The 18,732-nt window shown below is 35.7% G+C and overlaps 1 protein-coding gene across 1 annotated transcript in view; it reads right to left on the bottom strand.

Moving 5' to 3' along the window:
• Positions 1 to 18,732, bottom strand: part of CSMD1 (CUB and Sushi multiple domains 1) — a 1,097,029-nt gene that overhangs the window by 216,879 nt on the left and 861,418 nt on the right. The window contains exons 22-23 of the mRNA XM_085056685.1: positions 8,412 to 8,581; positions 1,965 to 2,121 (exon numbers count right to left, since the gene is read on the bottom strand). Coding sequence (XP_084912811.1) covers positions 1,965 to 2,121; positions 8,412 to 8,581 — 327 coding nt within the window. The remainder of the gene's footprint in view (positions 1 to 1,964; positions 2,122 to 8,411; positions 8,582 to 18,732) is intronic.

Raw genomic sequence — 18,732 nt, 5'->3', positions numbered from 1 at the left:
ATAATCAAATTTCTCATATGGAAGACTTTCCTATGTCATTGGTATATCAAAGACATTTATAATGGAATAATCTATTCAAACACGAGATTATTCTCAGGTAAAAAATTAGTCCCATCAAGCTTATGCTGTCATTTCCTCAGCACTGAGATATAAATGTTCACAGTCATTCCCTCTGACAGCAGTGTAGAGGTACTGGAAGCGAACAGACACTTTATTCCTCCTAACACATTATAAGGAAACAGCTTTATATAAACTTGTTTTACACAACGTAGACAAGTTTCCTTCTTTGTTCCTCATTTTTACTCTCCCCTGTTAGAGTCATATTCAGCTGTTGCTCAAATTACTATTTTATTGACTCTTACCCCATATATACTTAGCCCGCCGATTTCAGGCTAAAATATTCTCCCTTTTTCTGAAGGATTTTCCTTAAATAAAATTATTATCATTTTAGCTTTCACTCAAAATATTTATTCATTTCTGAAAACAGTTAACTTGAGAAAGAGTACAGATATTTTCATGGTCTTTTTTAGTAAAAAAATATCTCTACCTATCAGGATAAATCTATTTCCTTGAAAGCATCTTGTAGTTATAGATCAAAGAACAGTATTACTATAATTTCCAGCTTCCATTAAGTATTACCTGAAGCAATTTCCTCTACGGAAGATGTCATCAGAAATTTCATCAGATTTCATTTAGAACTTGAATCCTTTATAGATTCCCTTTCAAAATCTGCTTATATTTTGATTTCTACAATTTATACAGACATTGCAGATTCTGAGTAGATAAAATTTGGTTTTATTATGTCAGCAATGAGATTCTGAAAATACAGATAAAAGTTTCTTTATCCACATTCCTGTTCTCATGGATCATTACCTTTTTCTTCTATTGTATTTTTAAATTTAACATAATCTTCATAATTCACACTATGAAAAAGGATGGAAAGGCAGCTGCACAGAAATGAAATAGCAAACTTTTACATTAGTCTTTAATAACACACTGCAATGTTACTTCTTAATTTCAATAGCATTGATAGGAAGAAACGTACTACAAAGACCAAAAATTGAGGGCAGTTGATGACGCCTTATGGGTAACAAGAATTCTGCAATCAGATAGGAAGTAACTCAATTTACCACTCGATTTATTTATCACTTCTCCTATCTCTGTCTTATGACATTAGTTATTCAATTTCATTCACTTCAGCATATACATTTCTCATTTTCTTCAGTGAGACCATATTTTAGCACCTTTTTTTCTTTGTTTTAGTAATTTTGAAGTATCTGGCATTATAGTTCAAACTGAAAAGTGAATAAATAAACTCCACATTGATCTTGACAAGCAGTCAGGACAGATTAAGAGTGTACACCTAGGTGCACATTAATTGTTTTATTCTCATTTGTACTCTTTCTTTTCTTCTTTTCTTTTCTTTTCTTTTCTTTTCTTTTCTTTTCTTTTCTTTTCTTTTCTTTTCTCTTCTCTTCTCTTCTCTTCTCTTCTCTTCTCTTCTCTTTTTTTCTTTTCTCTTTATTGTTCTCTTTTTTCTAATTTGACAGCAGAGATTGAATTTTCTTTTTTCTTTTCTCTTTATTGTTCTCTTTTTTCTAATTTGACAGCAGAAATTGAATTTTCCATTTTGAATCACTGTCTTTCTGCATTTTTCTGCTACAGTGCAACAAATAATATATTCAACCTACATATGTCACAATTCACTCTATTTCAAACCCCACTGATAAGTCTTAAAAATAATCATGCTTACTAAGTTTAAAAAGTTACAAATTTGCTTTCAGCACTGTGTTTTAAATTACTAACACCTATCCAGTCATGTAGACAAGTAAAGTCTCTTATGGTCTCTTAACCACCGTAAAGTCTAGGAAGCTATCTTCAATACCCCAAAAAATCACTACAGCTGAAAAATTCCACATTTCCCCACAAAGCAATCAATCAGACCATGTTTATGAGTTACTTACTTGTATAAGTCAGCTGAAATCCTTGGTCAGTATCCGATCCATTGGTATTAAACTCTATCCACATATGGTTAGAAGTGCTATTAAGAATAACTCCCATCATGTCATTTTTTGTGAAGACACCAAGAGAGCGTGAAGAACTGTCTTTTCCATCATACACCTTGAAGAAACAAGAGCATGAAATTCGACATCAAATCTAAATATTTGAACGATTTTTGTTTATACAATAATTCCAAAGTTAGCAATGTATTGCCCATGGTTTCTCCAAAACCTTAATGTATCTATTTTGAGAGGTATATACCCCTTGGTTATACAGTCCAGTGAAATCTTCAATATTCTGTCCCCTTTTAGGTGTTTTATAGTCTTTTGCCATTTCAGTTTTGTGAGTTGATCTTGAAAGAAATTAATATTTATATGCAACTCTATCTTCTGAAGTTTCACAAACTCAGATTGCTCTTCTTGATTATACACAAAAGGCAAGAGAAGTATAAGTTCTGAAATCACCACTGAAGGTAAACCCTTACAGCCTACTCTATTCTCTCCTGTCTGGACATATCAACAGCAGAAGGGAGATATTGAAATCAATCTGTCACCTTTTATCTTGGTCTCTAAGCCTGCAGCAATTTTGATTTACTATAGGCTTTAGCAAAGACAGATAAGTTTTCAAAAGATATGCGAGTCTGTTTCCACACTAATTGTAGAGATGTTCTTATTTACCCTGTTACTTTTACTGAAAACTTTCAACATTATTAACCTATGTGCCTTTTTGAAATCCCAGAATTTTTAAGAATTATTGTTTGACTTTACCAATACAGGACAAGTACAAACTCTTGCCTAGGAAATAAAAAAGTTATTTTTCCTTCTTGTAAAACTTTGAAAGCCATGAAGTGTGCAAATAGCCTTCTGCAATTTTGTTTTGTTTGTTTGTTTTCTCAAGATGAACTTAAAAAGCTAGTTTCTTCTTTAAATTAAGTAAATCTCCTGTATTTTCTCATGGAAAATACAGCTATATAAAGTGTGTAAATACATGAACCATACATGAAACATCATGTCAATGTTTACACAAAAGCAAGAAATGGAGTTGAACATCAGGTTTCTGATATGAAGTGAAAAATAATCTGCCCTTATCCCATCTGTCCTAGAGTGACTAGAGACAATCAGTGCAAAAGATACAATTACAGTAAATATTTCAAGTTCTGGACCTTCATCTCTCCACTTGCAGACCTTGTGGTACAGTCAGGATTTATACTGATTCCAGTCAGAAGCAGGAGTGACCCATTTAACAATCTAAACTGCTACATCTGAGTCACAGACAACTCTTCCTATTTGAATGTATAGTTAGATCTATTAACAAAATTTAGAAATGCTTCTTTCAATGTGACAGACCCCTACATTTGTAGGTGAGGACCAACAAAGGTAGTCCTATTTTTTCTGTGGAGAAAACACCAGCATGCCATCATTAGGTAAATGTCTTGAAAGCACCATGTTCATCAAAAGTGCCATTAGCAAAATAAAATAATAAAAACATTCATAAAATTTTTTTAAGACAAAAGCATATATTTAATAAACACACATAAATATAAATAATTACTTTCTCTAAAAGAAGCTTTTGAAAAATCATAGATTGTGCTAGCCATTGACAGAACAATACATTCTATCTTTATTACTAATGCAAAGACTCTCTTACATCAAGACACACGGATGAGATGTCTCAGAAGATACAATCAATTGCATTTAAGATTCACGCAAGCAGTAACACATGCTTAAGGTCTACCTCTTCAAAGAAATATTACTTTAAGCTGTACTAAGACTATCTGAAAAATTACTTGCAAGCTTCTAACCATTGCCCTGGGACAGAACTACAGATCACTTTCACGGACTGGTTATGCTTTATTTATTAGAGCTGGAAATCTATTGTATAAAGTAAAGAAGCATAAGATTTATTTCCATAGCTATATTACACTTGATTAGGGAGATCATACTTGAATGGCAATGTTCCATTAATTGTTATTAATTAAAAATGCTGTCTATGTTTAAAAAGAGACTTTTTATCATCTATAGAACAAAACAAACAAGCAAACAAACAAAATATCAACAAAACAAATCCACAGCTAAAGACTACAATTGCCGCTCAGACATCTTGTTACAACGGTGTTCCACCCCACTGACTGTCAGAGATACTCTTTCTGAGGACTAACAAATTAAATAACAGAATCCCTCAGATTAATCCAGCCAGAAATTAAAAACAGTGTTTTGTGAAATTAAAATTAGGTGAGAGAGAGCCTGTGAAAGCAGCTGTAAAAAAACAAAAACCAAACAAAAATCAAACAAAAACCCCACCCAGAAAGCAACAAACAAACAAACAAACAAAAAAACCAAACTGAACCAAACCAAAAAATCAACAAAAACAAACAAACAAACAAAAGATGTGCCAATTTGTGGTGACACGTGTCCATCTGTTGTTAACATTACAGATATAAGCAAGCACATATCTACTGCAATAATTGAAACATTATTACTGAATAAATACAAGCAGTGAATCTCTCTTGTATAAAGTGAAAAGTTGATTGAACCATCCTAGGAAAGAAAAAGTTTTTTTAATGATGCTTTTCATGCTAATTAATGTGGGCCAAGGATCATTCCCAATAGACAGCTTGTGTGCAACCATTGTGTCATGTCATATGTCACTGATTCCAGAAGTACAGAATACATTTAATAAACTAGTCCAGACATTATCACTATTGATTCATATTTAGTACATACATTTAACTTATTTAGGAGAACCCATTTGAAATATAATTCACATGCTGCAATTACTGTTTTCTCAGTTATGAAGAAAAAAATAAGCTCGACTTGGCAAAATAGATGAAAGACAGAATATTACATTCTGCTTTTCCTCTTACCTCTAACAAATTCACTGATTGCATTATAAAGATTTCAGCATAAGTAGCCACTTTAAAGAATTATGAAACTTCAAGTGGCAGTTAAAACAGGTAAACCAGGAAGATGAAGTGTTAGTGAGAAAGCATAAGCTCTAAAATAGAGATAATCCAAGTATTCATTTTTGTCATATGTTCTTCAAAATGGTGAGACTGTTTCTATTACCTTACTTGAATTCAAATTTCTATCCCACTAATTCAAGCTCAAATTTTGTCACAGGTATAGAACGCTTTGCCCACAAATTACAGTTATTAACCTACATGCATTCTTGAAAGCAATAGTTTTGACCCTTCCTCACACACTAGTCTTAATGATGCCAGAAATACTGTTGCAAGTTATATGATATTCCATACCCATTACAGCCTCAATATCCAGCCTCAATATTCCCACTTGAATACTGAGCTGAATATATACAGCTGCAGATAGTTTATATTTTCAAAGTAAGTAAATAGTGACAGAGTAGGAGTCAAGTCACCACAACTTGATTGTCCACACAGTATTTATTGTCAGTACATCCCTGGAACACATTTAATGCAGACTTACTAACACCCTCACAAATCTTCCTTGAGAAAGCATTAATGGAGGAGCTGCATAGGCCAGGGAGTGTTTCTGAGAGACAGTTCCAGTGAGCCACCTTGTTGTGCAAGATGAAAGAGTTTAACATTACAGGTGTAGTCAAACTGCAGAAGCTGGTCTTGGGGGCAGCAAGGAATGATCACAGTACTGCTTGAGCTGTGTTTAGGATTAATATTGCCAGAGCATTCAGGGATGCCTCATTTCACCTATTTTTGAGGAACTAAAGTGTTTGTTTTACTTGCTGGGGTTAAAATATGGAGGCAAAAGAAGAGGACAGCACTACAGTTATTCATAATGCAAAATGCTCCAGTAACAGTCCTAATGTATATGCACCTGGTGTAAGAATGTACATCACTCACCTCAAGGAGAGGGAAATGCTTGCTTGAGTTTCTTAAAGTTTCTTGAAGTTTCTTATTCTGACAGTACAAGGAAATTACTTACAACTAAACTTACCAAATTTCCTTTTTTGCAGAGATTTTATGGCATAAGTCATCCCAAAGGGACATGCTTTTAAAATACTCCTTTGGTGGCTGGAGAGGCAAGTCCTGTATAGTTTGCTGACATTGCTGACATTCCCAAATCCTTCACTACATCCTCATAGAGTTCCTAGTGATCTTACCTCAAACAGTAATATTATATGCTTTGTCCGACACTCTCAGTGGGTTGATTTTAGGATTATTACATCATTAGTAGAGGCTTTTATTGGCCCTCTTCATCACGCACTACTGAGCTACATTTTTTGCCCTTCCTCACACGTTTCCCCCGAGGTGTCCCCACCCCACCCGTGGGCTCAGCTGTGCCCTGCCCTGGGTGGTTGGATCCGGCTGGACCCGGCTGTGTCCGGCTGGACCCGGCTGTGTCTGGCTGTGTCAGCCCCAGCATCCCCTCACAGAGCCCCTGCTGCTGCCAGGGCCTGGGATCCCACATACGCATTTTCACATACATATTTTTCTTTTAAAAAGGAATTATGATACTGAGCTGGGAAAATGCCCTATATTTCAGCACAAAGTTTATAAATATTCTTAAGCTTAGTGCATCCCTTGCAAGCTGCCTACAAGGCAGTCTTGCAGCTTTCTTCTATGCAGGCACCAGATAGAAGGCTGATGTTTATATTTTGCTCATATTTTGGGTGCACACAGAAAGAAAGCAAACTTTGAAGTCCATAGCCCTGCAAAAGGGCTGATTCCAATGGAAATATGTAAAAGGACTTCCTGGGATGGGAATGGAGAGGAAATAGATTTCAGTTTCATAAGTGCCAGTTATAGAGGGACGATGGTGGAAGAGAGCTTAATTGTACAAATGGAAGTTGTGCTGTGCCAGCTGACTCAGAACCAGAGAACAGGCCTTGCAGTTGAGAAATCATGATTGTTTTGCCTTTGCTTTCATTGGCTCCTCAGAAGTAGTGTGCTAAAAGATCTATGAAAGGAGCAAGTATCGAACAGATTGCTCAGGACAGCTTTCTCTCAGGCAAATCTTTCTTGTATCTCCAGGGACTATCTCTAAGTATGCTGGACATTACTCATGAGAGGTTCTGAAGGATAAGTGAGTTTCTTGAATGTTTCTTTAGGGTTTTCTAAGGGATTTTTTGTTGTTGATTTTTAGGTAGTTTATTGAATTATTTATAAACCAAATATGTGTAAAGCTTCTGGGAAACTTATGTACCACACTCAAGCAACTCAGTGGGCAATTAAGTTCTTTCTTCCCTGTTGCATCTGTCCAGAACAAAAATACTTTTGGGGATCTGCACTGTCAGACAATGGATAATGGGAGCAAAGGATGATACAGACCACGTATTTTGCCCACCTACTCAACTTCCTTTGATCAAAAACCAAAGGTCTTGCAGTGTTTTATACATAGTGGCCACAAAAGCATAGAGGCATTTATTATCAATGATTTTGTGAGTAAAGATGGAGAAAATGCTGTTCTTTTGGTTGCAACTTTCTAATCTATAAACTAAACTATAAGTTTTGTTTATAAGTTTTTATTCCATGGTCAAATGAAGACTGTACTTGTTGAAAAGAACAGATATAATAACAAAGATATAAATAACTACATTAAAATGAAGACTTTTTATCCCCTCCCCACCTTCATCCTACTTCTAATGCAGGAATTGAATTGTCACACTTAATTACATAAGGAATCTCTTAAGATGATGAAATGGATAAAAATATAGCCACCAAAATTTGATCCACAACAATTATACCTCCAGACTCCTTGTGGGAAGCACTTAGTGCAAAAAAAAAACAAACCAATGTAGACAGCAATTTCTAACATCTTAAATGGGCTGCTGGGAGATACCCAGAAAGGAAGTTGCTAACTGAATTCTGAATACTTTGTGATTTTAAGTATTAATTAACTGAAAATTTGGAGACATAAATTTGAAAGACTAATTTAATATATAGTCAGCGCTTCAGATTAATATAATGATTTTCAGTACATACAAGAATGCAACAGCCACTATTAAGACAATTTATTGCCATGCTGTAGAAAAGTGGATGTTCAAAATCTATATATATTTAGGTCATGTTTCAAAGGTTACCTGCAATGTAAAAGAAAGAAACACATCTTCTGTAACTAAAGTTTTAGTCAATATGGCAATGTGAGTTTCTGTCCAGGGGGAAAAAATCTCCCTGTGCTACAGTTATAAATATCATGCAAACGGAAAAAAGTACTAGGTATTCAAAAACCAAGTTCAAATTTTAGGTTTCCTTTCAAGATTTAAATCACTTTAAACAGTCTAGAAAGGTAATTGAACTCTCGATGTCTCCCATAGTTTCTTTGAATCTAGTATGAAAGCAGTGATACTATCCACATAGAATTTATTAATTTTGTCAGAAAGTGGAATGAAAATAAAGATAACTGGTATTGGAAACAGTTTTATTCATGCAATATGAATGTTGAGCATGATAGAAAGTGAAATTATTTTTTTATTACCTTAACAATATCTCCCTCATGCAGCTGAAAGCTCCTGGCTCTAAGATGGATCCCTTTTCCAGCCTCTGTTTCAATTTTATAGATACATTCATGGTTGTTGTCATAATTAGATGGAAAATTTGGAGACAACAATGTTCCTTCATTTCCAGAGACAGTTGCTCCACATTCAGCTAAAGAAAATAGACACATTAAAACAAAAGAAGTGAATTATCCAATTCAAGAAAATATGGGTTATTAGCAATAATATTTAGACTCCACAAAATCTCTAACAGGCTATCTACGAAAACTGTATTTCTATCAGATCTCATCTGTATGACCAACTCCTAAAAACCCTATAAAAGTTGCCATCTCCTGCATTTCACTGGGTCTGTTTGTCATGTGCATTTATGTGCTCCAACCTCCAATTTATCCCTTGGTCCTCCTATCAGACTAACCAATAATGCAGATTAGCCTGGATACCATAAAAATTGAATGTTTTATTGAAATATAGTTGTTGTGGTAACATTTCAAATAAACATAACATTGATTTTACTTCTGTATTCAGCTTTACAAAGAAGTATTTAAAAACGCAGAAATTAAGCTGCCAAAAAAACCCCAAAACCAAACAAACCAAACAAACAAAAAATAAAAAACCCCCCAAACCAATATGGTAATAAATCATAAGCATTCAAACATGTTTTTCTTTACCTAGAATAAAATAAAAAAAAATAAAAAACAAACCAACATTTATTGACATCAGTCAGAGCCAAGGAGACAGATCCTTTACTTTCTGGCTAAAGAGTAGGTGAGTTTTTCACAGCCATCTGTAGTAAGCACCTATTGACAATTTCATTAGACATTTCTTGTTGTAGCACCTCAGAAAAGAAAGTAATAAGGAGTAGGAGGAGTAGTATGTTCTAGCCCATGGACTCAGTTTGAATTCTGAATAAAGACTAATAAAATTATTCCAAATATGCAACATAAATTCCAAAACATAGATGAAAACATCCAAACAGACAGCAACTAATATTGGTGTATTGCTCAAACAGATATTAGAACTACTTAAAAATGACCTAAAACCACCTTATAAGGAGGGAGGGATGGAGGGATAGAGAGGATGGAGGGAGGGAGAGAGGGAGGCACATTCTTGGAGAAATAACATGAAATAGCACCTACTGTGTTCTGACAAGATCTGGAAAATTAGGAGGTTGTTTTCATTTTAAAACACATCAGAATCACTTATTACGTCGCTTAAACTAGCACACAGTAAGCAAATTTTGTTCTGCAAATATCAGCTTCTTATATGGTTCACTTCCAAAATTTGCCAACTATGGAAGTCTGCCAAAACACAGCACTCAAAAGACAAAGTCCTTAAACTCATTCTCTGTGTAAAGAAAAAAATTTATATGGTACTGCCTCTACGTTTCAAAAGGTGGAAAGCAGATTAAAGCAGATCAATCTAGTTCTCTATTATAACTTTTGAATCTTGCGCGCCTTTTAAAGTTAATTTTATTTATTTATTACAAAATCAAAAGTATCCCACTTAGAATTCAAAAGGTATACTCTTACTGACTGTGTCACCTGTCTCCACATGTAAAAGATTTTAAGAGCAGGAACTATATGCTTTAATTTCACTATAGTTTCCAAGTTGTCTCTTATAACCTTGGTAAGGAGTGCAGTAGACTGAAAAACGCTGCTTTATTGAACTTTTCTTTTATTCCGTTTCAGTGAAAGTAATCTGTCTGGAACAGATACTTGACCCCATTCTTTGTTCTTTTGCTTAATAAAGTCACTTAAATTCTATCTAAATAAGTAACTTTTTTCTTTCTTTCATTGTCTCACTCGAAATTGGATAAAAGGAAACTGCAGAGGGTAGATCTTTTGAAGATCATCAAACACTTCCTGAATATGAACAAAAACTCTATAAAACAAATAAAATTCAGGGATTCTTGAATTACTTTGAAATACAGTTCATGTAAAATGTAACAATAACTTTGTTTAATGGAAAAGTTTACTTTATCTTTTTTTTCTTCCATACATTTTACTAAAAGGTCTGACAGGATTTTAAGCAGATCTCCAAAACAGAGATCAAACAAAAGTAGTATCTTGTCAGTTTAAAGGCTTCTCTGCCACAAAGCACTCTACTGAATGCAGAATACCTTTTTTGTATTTACAAAATTGTGCAGCAGTTCATAAAATACAAGAAGCAGCTGAGCTCAGACATTCTTTGTGTTTCTGTTGGACAATATTGTTATCCAGTAGGATGGTAATGCCACATTAATAAAAGAGCAAAGGGGATCACAGATAAAGCATAGTATTCTCTGTCTTCATATAATAGCACAAGCTTAGGGTTCCCCCACAGTCAGTGAGGGGTCCCTAAAGCTGAGTACGTGACTTCTGCAGGGCAGACACAATACATGACTGGACTCAAGCTAGGATTCATATTCAAACTCTAACACAGTGCTAGGAGCTGAAGCTTCCTGTTAACTGGAATGCTGTATCAAACTGAGGTGCAGGTGGAGTTTCCACAGCAACTTGCTGAACAGTGTCTGAGTCTTTGTAATGTCAGCAGTCCTTCATCTCCAATTCTGCAGCCTGCCCTCCACCTGAGGATGCACCTGCAACTTTTAATCCACACACTGCCAGGTGGCTGTGGCATTACTTTCACTCTGGTTTCACAAGTCCTCTGGTTCTCACCTGGCACAACTGAATTCAGAAACAAAGTTTTGCTGGGTTTCTCCTAAAAAGTGATTGCCATTGATTTTTAAATCATACTGTTCTCATCCTACTTCTCACTCTTTTGCCTTGTAGTTTTAGACTGTAGATCTGTCTACAGATCGTATCGCTCCAGATCTGGTAGTATTTAGCCTGTAACTTCACACTGGAATAGAAGATAATGAGCAGTTGAAAGTTATTTTAATGCACAATAATATTTCACAATAAAATATATGCACAAAACTTAATTGCTATTTAGTCTGGAGCACCCACACATGCTCCACTTGGCATAAACGGCATCACAAGCTACCAGTGAGGATCTTAAGGTCTGCATTAAAAATATAACTATACGAGGAAGAAAACAAGAAGATGTTGGTTATTTTCTCATTACTGTTATCATCATTATTGTCGCCACTACCTTTACTAGAAAGAATTTTTTTGTCTGAGGATGCTTTCCTTCCTCTTACCAGTTGTTGCCCGAGCAGTGGCATTCCCTGTTTCCTCTCTCTCTCTCTCTTTTTTTCTCTTTGTTTGCTTCTCTAAGACAGATTTCAAGCACAGTTAGGTCATCAGCTGTGGACTGCACTACTAAAGCGTGTTCATGTCACCCTCTCTTAATATTCTTTTAGCAACACTTGTATGATGGTGAACACCTCACTGAAAACCCTACTGAAATGCTTTGCTGAAAATAAACCTCTTATTCTGTACTTTTTGTACCATTCAGAAGCACAGAATAATGGACTAGGAAAGGAAGGCCTAAACAGCAGGTAAAGCCTTTACTGTGGTTTGTTTAATTAGTTCTCAATCCATATGCCACTGACATAAGGCACTACTCACATTCTCAAAACAAATCCTATGATGTTAATTGGCCTCAGGGGATTGTTGGCACAAACCAAGGTGAGGGCATTTTGTTGTATTTAAATTCTTTTGAGATTTTTACCTACTCTTCCTAGTATCATCTGATAATAAGCTTTGGACAAAACATCCCTACGTTATTTGTCTTAGCAAGAAGCAACACTCAGCATACATAACCTTAAACCACAGAAAGAAGGCAAAAGGGTTTCTTGAGGCAATCTTTATCCCTGCTAACTACAGGCAACTAATATTCCATTCCAGGACTCACATAAAGGTGATTGAGGTCTCATACTAATCACTTTTTCTCATTCTAAAAGTTGAATCAGAGTACCCATTGTGTACCAGCTGAAATCTGCAGTGATTCCTGAATATTAAAGTTTCAGTTTCCAGGTAGAGATAACTCAAACTTGTAATTATTAAATGGGACCATATTTTAAAGATTCACACACCGTAAGACTCCAATACTGACTCAAACAAATCTTTAATATTCAGTCAAAAACTGAAAGTAAAAGAAGGGGTTAAATAACACAAACTTTTGAATGTATTTATAAAAATGTAGTGTTGTAAGACAAAGAAATAGAAGTTACCAAAAACTTATAAAACAACTTTATTAAATATATGTATAAAATGGAAAACAGCCTACAGACTTAATAATTTAAATGTGACAGCATTTAAATAAATAATTCTGAAATACAGTGGACCCTGAATGCATGAACAGCCTTATTTCTGTCTGAAAATTCAGTGACTCGACTACTGATATTATGTAAGATTTCTTGCTCATCAGCAGCTCTTAAATGAGAGTTCTCTCTACCTAAAAATGAGCTAAAAATGAACAGCAATTTTCATACTTAGTTTGACTTCTTAAAGGTGAACTCAAATTCAAATTTTATGCTACAGAGACTTTAAAGAAAACAATGAATACCAGATCTCAAGGGTCTCACAGAAATCTCCAGTGCTATTCAGGCTAACAAGGTTCCCACTTATGTTTCTATCTCACTGGAAATTAACTCAATGCTACAACATGACAGAGTATATTAATTACAATTGATGACTTTGCAATGAATACTAACTAAACTATTAAAGAGGAACAGCTTATTAAATGGTGTCAGCATTTTATTGTAGCATCCTACCAATTATTCAAGTAGCATTTAATATAACAACTGAATATGATAAATTAATGTGATATTAATGTGAATACCAGGGAGCAATACCTCGGTGAAGATTTTACTCAAATACTGTATTAATGCACCATTACAAATCAAGTGCCATGTAAAAAGTTTAATAAAGGAATAAACTTAAATATGAAATGAAAACATATGGGAGCACTTTCTTTTCAGCTTTACCATTTAAGTTTTTTACAGTTTGCTTTAAAGTGTACAGTTTGCTTTACAGTTTCTGTAAAGTGGAAATGACCCATGGGGGACCGGAAATAATGGCAGGTTAAATCCCAAACCAAAGAAAAAGGCCCCAGCACTCAAAGCCAAGTTTAGTTTTTGATGTGTTATGATTGAACTCTTCAATCCTTACCATGAAAAGCTAGTTTGAACTGAATATAGTGTGGACTGTGTAGTGCACAAATAATATTTTCATTATATGTCATACGTAGGTAAAATTATACAGTTTCTTGAAGAGGTAGTCCACAGGGAAGATCTAGACAAGTAGACAGAAAGAGCATGCAAATCAAATTAAATAATTGTATAGACAATCACATAAAGGAGAGTTGAAGAACTAATTCAAATGTTTCTTCTCTCTTGTGAGAGGCTGAAAGGCTAAGGGTTAATGACAAAAAGCCAGGTGCTTTACTGAGGTCAGGTTTGCAGCCCTCCAAATGAAGGGGAGGAGGAGAGGTTTTGGATGTGTGGTGCTAAAACCTCTGATATGCATAAGAACAGCCCAAGTGCAGAAGGGGTGAGCACCCACCACCAGAGGATGAGGACTACAAACTGACTTTTATTTAGCAACAAGCTGGGCTTTGAGCCAGATAAAGGAAAAGGCAATTGGCTCAGATGTAAAACTTCATTCCCAGGAAAGTTATCAGGACATTCATACATGGCCTTGAAGGTATTCATCCCTTCTCATAAGGCACAACTGCCTACATTATGCTGAGAAACAGTGGTTATGTCTGAGAAAGTGTCATAAATATCGTAAACTATCAAAGACCCATTGAACTTTATGTTGTGGGAGCCTTCCCCAACCTCAATGGATCAAGACCCCAGTGAGCAATGGACATTATCAAAATATCACTTTGAGCAATGGACATGTAAATTACAACAGTCAAGTCTCATTGCTGGATCCTCATGCGATGATATATCTCCTCTCCACTATTTACTTTTGTCCTTTTTTTGTCTTTTTTCTTTTCCCTATATATTTTCTGAAGTGATGTTTCTATATTTCCATAGATAATAACGAAAATGGCCACATACCCTCTTTCCATTGCAACCAAATTTTTCTAAAATAAACCTGCCACACCCACACCCACACCCACACACATATATATACACATATACATATTGTGGTAATTCAGTGTGGTTTTGCTCTAATCCTGAGAATTCTTGTTTCTCTTGCACATAGCCCAGAGTCAAACTACCTTCCCCTAAACCCACGGGCCGGACCAGAGCATTACATAATTGTAATATCAGATAGGACCCCCTGGATGTGGTGGAGTGATCAGTGTGGTCCAAAGCTGTTCAGGGTTTTCTGGTGTGACCCAGACCTACTGAAAGGTTTTCTATGGGAGAAAGTCAAGGTGACCCTCAGAGAGGGCTGTGAGTAGAAAGACATTGACTCTCAGTGGGTTACTGAAGATTTTAACTACCGAGGGCAAGTCAAATGGTGAATGTCTGCTTGTTGTGAAATTATAATGATAATTTTTCTCCGCTTAGTATAACCTGGGTACATCAGACCTGTTTTCTGGTGTAACCTGAGCCTTTTGAAAGGTTTTCCCTGGGAGAAGGTCAAGCTTACCCTCAGACAGTTAATGGGCGGAAAGACATTAACCCTCTGCAGGTTAATGAGAGATTCTAAAGGAATGACCACCCAAGATGAGTCAAATGGCAATTGTCCCTTCCTGATAAAATTAAAGTCTTTTGAAAAGAGAGGCACCTACATCTGATCTCTGTACTTTGCAGCTCACTGTAAAGGGACCTCCACTCAGGTTTTTACCCCTTGCCTTCAATAATCAGTCAACATCACATCTTTGTCAAGTGGAAAGGAAAGAATGAAATGCTTCCTCTCTTTCAGAATTTCATCAGTGTATCACAGTGCACCCTAAAGGAATATCAAAACAAAAGGCTCGTTCCTCACCTTTTTAGATGATCACTGCAAGTGATAAAGTCACATTTCAAAAAGTACTAAGAAGACAATTTAAGTGTACATCAGATGCATGTATGTGACACTGCAATCTAAACTCCCTCCTCTGCCTCAGCCCCTACTTCTTGGCCACCTATCTCTGGAAATGCACACACTCACATATATCTTGTTTTGTTAAACGCTTCTGGTTTTACACACACCTTACTCCTCAACAAGTCTGAGAAGACTCAGGTAACCATACAGAACTTTTTTCTTTTACAAAGAAGACAAGTTTAAGGACCTTATCTTTTGAATGCTGTGTTTTGGCAGACTTCCAGAGCTTGGCAGATTTGGGAAGTGAAGAATCTAAACTGAAATAATGTAAGAAGCTGATATTTACAGAACAAATTTTGTCTACTACGTGCTAGTTAAAGCTATGTAACATGCAATTTAGATGTGTTATAACATGAAAACAACCTCTTAATTTTATAGATCTTGTCAGAATGCAGTAGGTACTATTTCATGTTATTTTTCCAAGAACATGCCTCCCTTCCTTCCTTCCTTCCTTCCTTCCTTCCTTCCTTCCTTCCTTCCTTATTCCCTCCCTCCCTCCCTCCCTCCCTCCCTTCCTCCCTCCCTCCCTTCCATCCCTTTTCTCCCTCGATCTCAAAACAGTTGTCTACAAATTGAAAAAACTCCCTTACATCCATCCTAGAGTAAAGAGAAGTCTCTCCTATCCTTGCAAATGGAAGCTTTTTGTCATTTCTTATGACCTCTAATGAACTACCTTTTCCCGGTTTTTCTTTTTTTTTTTTGTTTTGCTTTAACTGGTTTGTTTGTTTGGTTTTTTTTACAAATGGCTCTCTTAATCCATGAGTCTTTCAGTTAATTTTCTAACAGTAATGAAACTCCAATACAGAGTGTTAGAAACCTCCTGAATAGTTTGACTTAAAGCAAACTCTGAATTAAGAAAAGTATGATTAAAAGCATAGTCTTGTTTAGACGAGACTTGGAAAATCTGCCTTAGTAACCAATTCCCTGGCAACAGCGTGTGGATCATGTTTAAAAGGTTAGTGATGACAATAAAATCAGAAACCTGATTGTGACAGTCTCCTTAAGGTGGACATTTGCCTCAGAATCAGGGACTTCAACAGACTAAGAACTTCTTCCACCTCATTTCTGGACTCCACTATGCACCAAGCATCTGAGATTCACAGAGCTTTGCAGACACGCTGAGGTGCGTGACTGCCTCGAAGCTTTACTCTTGGATCTGTACTCTAGGGAGACTAACTCACTAAAAGCTGGGTTTTGTCCTCAGGAAAAAGTAGTCAGCTGTGAAATATAAATGAAACTATAATAGAATTGTGTAATTATAGGTAGAGAAAAATAGAGTTATTGCTGGAAGGAACAAGTGATAAGAATATGCATCTGCACTCAGACAGTTTTCTCTTCACAGTGATGAAATAAGTAAAAAGGTATATATATATATACATTTGCAACTGTGAAAAGCAAATGACATAATGGGAATAAATTATATATGTAGAAGTAGTGTCAGCAACCCATCACAACTATAATTACTAATAAAATGCAATTTTTTAAATTTTTTTAGAAAAACACTGGAATAATTATTAGATCAATAATAACAAAATAAAAGACAATTACACTGGATAAAATGTAAACATATGAAAGGAATGAAAGCTGGTTTCTGTTTACACATTTCAACTAGACAAAAGGTAATCAGGAGAAGCTTGTCTGCACTCTAGTAGCTTGTTTTTTTACCCACACACAACACAAGCCCAGTAATTTTAAATAAAAATTAAATTATCCAGAAGTAGATCTGGAAAATTAAATCATCACTCATGGGTAAACATACTAATTGCAGTAGCATACCAGACGATAAAGTTAACATCCTTACAGGTGACAAATTATTTCAGAACTGTAAAACCAACCCCAGATATTTACATCAATACTCTCAAGTCAAATGATATGTGCGTGACATTTCTTTTCAGAATATTATGCATGTTTATCTTCCAGGTAGCTCTGTGTCAGAATTGCTAGGAAGATTTTTTTTCTCTTGACATTATCTATAGACATGTGCTCATTACTCAATTAATTCTGTGTATCACACAAAACAGTGAAGTAGCAGAGTTCCCCCTTAATGTCACATTCCTCTCAGTTACAGTAAATTTTGAGGAGAGGGGTAAAAAAGAACACTGTGAATGTACATTGAGACAACATATCTCAAAGAACAGCTATATACAGGTAGACAGACTTTTTATTCATTCAAATTACTGTCTATGTCCTTTATACTATGGGAGACTCCAGGAAAGCCTAACAGTAGCACACATGCTGGAGAGAGTCACCAGTTCAGTAAAAACCATGTGATAGTTCTCCCAAATGCAGTTACTGTGTCTGGAAAGATGGAAAGCAGTACTCTTGTGTAAAAAAAGAGAGTAGAGTGTCTCATCTGCAGTTACCAACTACTAGGACAATTGTCAGGAAAACCACCATTGTTATATGAGTGTTTTGAGGAAGCTCTTAGAGGGAATGAGATTTTTTTTTTTAATGCATGACGTCATTACCATTCTTACAAACAATTTAAGAATGAGAAATTCTCTGTGAGGAGATTGGCAGTCCCGGTGTTCCTAAACTTGGTATACAGAGCTGGAAGGAAGGGATCTTCTTGAAAAGCCTTATCATGTCAATGTAAACAGAAAATTCACTAGACAGCTATGGGGATTTGCTTCTGTAGGAGAAGCACAGCTTTAGGGGGAAAAAAAAAGTTTAGTCTTCTGAAATAGGGGAAATTTGACACCACCTTGGGTAACTATAATCTGTGTTCTTTAAACAGTGTAAAGGGAGTCAGCCCTAAAGACCTGGATCTTCTCCACACTTTTTAACAGTTAAGATCTTTTCATCAAATAGTAGCAGTAGGTGGCTGTAGGCACCAGCTGCTTTCTAGTCAAGTGAGAGATCCAGCTGGAGGACACATTCAGAAATTGAGTGATGACTCAAAGGGAAACTCTAGCTAGACTCTTCAAAACTCTGGGGTGAGGTGGAATAATATCTGTAATTTGTGTAGACGAGCTACACAAAATCATTCTAATTGAAAAGATAAAAGAGTGAATGTTTGACACAAGGAAATAAGATTTACAAGTCTAGCTGTTTATGAATATGAATCTGATTTTTCAGGTAGACTTGGTGTATTTTGTTGTGAAAAGGAGGATTATTACTGCAGCAGAAAGTATGCTGCTTTATTCTGACAAATAAAGCAGAAGATATGCTGCTTATTCTGACAAATAAACTTCCAGGTAATCAGACAAGGAAGTCCAGGGGAAGACCATCTATCTGCATTGCATGGAGAAAAGGCCACTGAATATTATGATAATGTTGTTCATAGAGGACTCAAAATCTTAAATTAACAATGGCAGCATCATGATGTTAGGCTAATGAGATCTCCCAAGCTCTGCTTTTCCCTTTTCTG

Source organism: Lichenostomus cassidix, chromosome 3 (genome assembly GCF_008360975.1).
Source record: "Lichenostomus cassidix isolate B80296 chromosome 3, HeHo_3.0, whole genome shotgun sequence".
In the NCBI taxonomy this organism is placed as follows: Eukaryota; Metazoa; Chordata; class Aves; order Passeriformes; family Meliphagidae; genus Lichenostomus; species Lichenostomus cassidix.
Note: the sequence above shows the minus strand (reverse complement) of the source record. Positions and strands in the feature narration are given on the sequence as shown.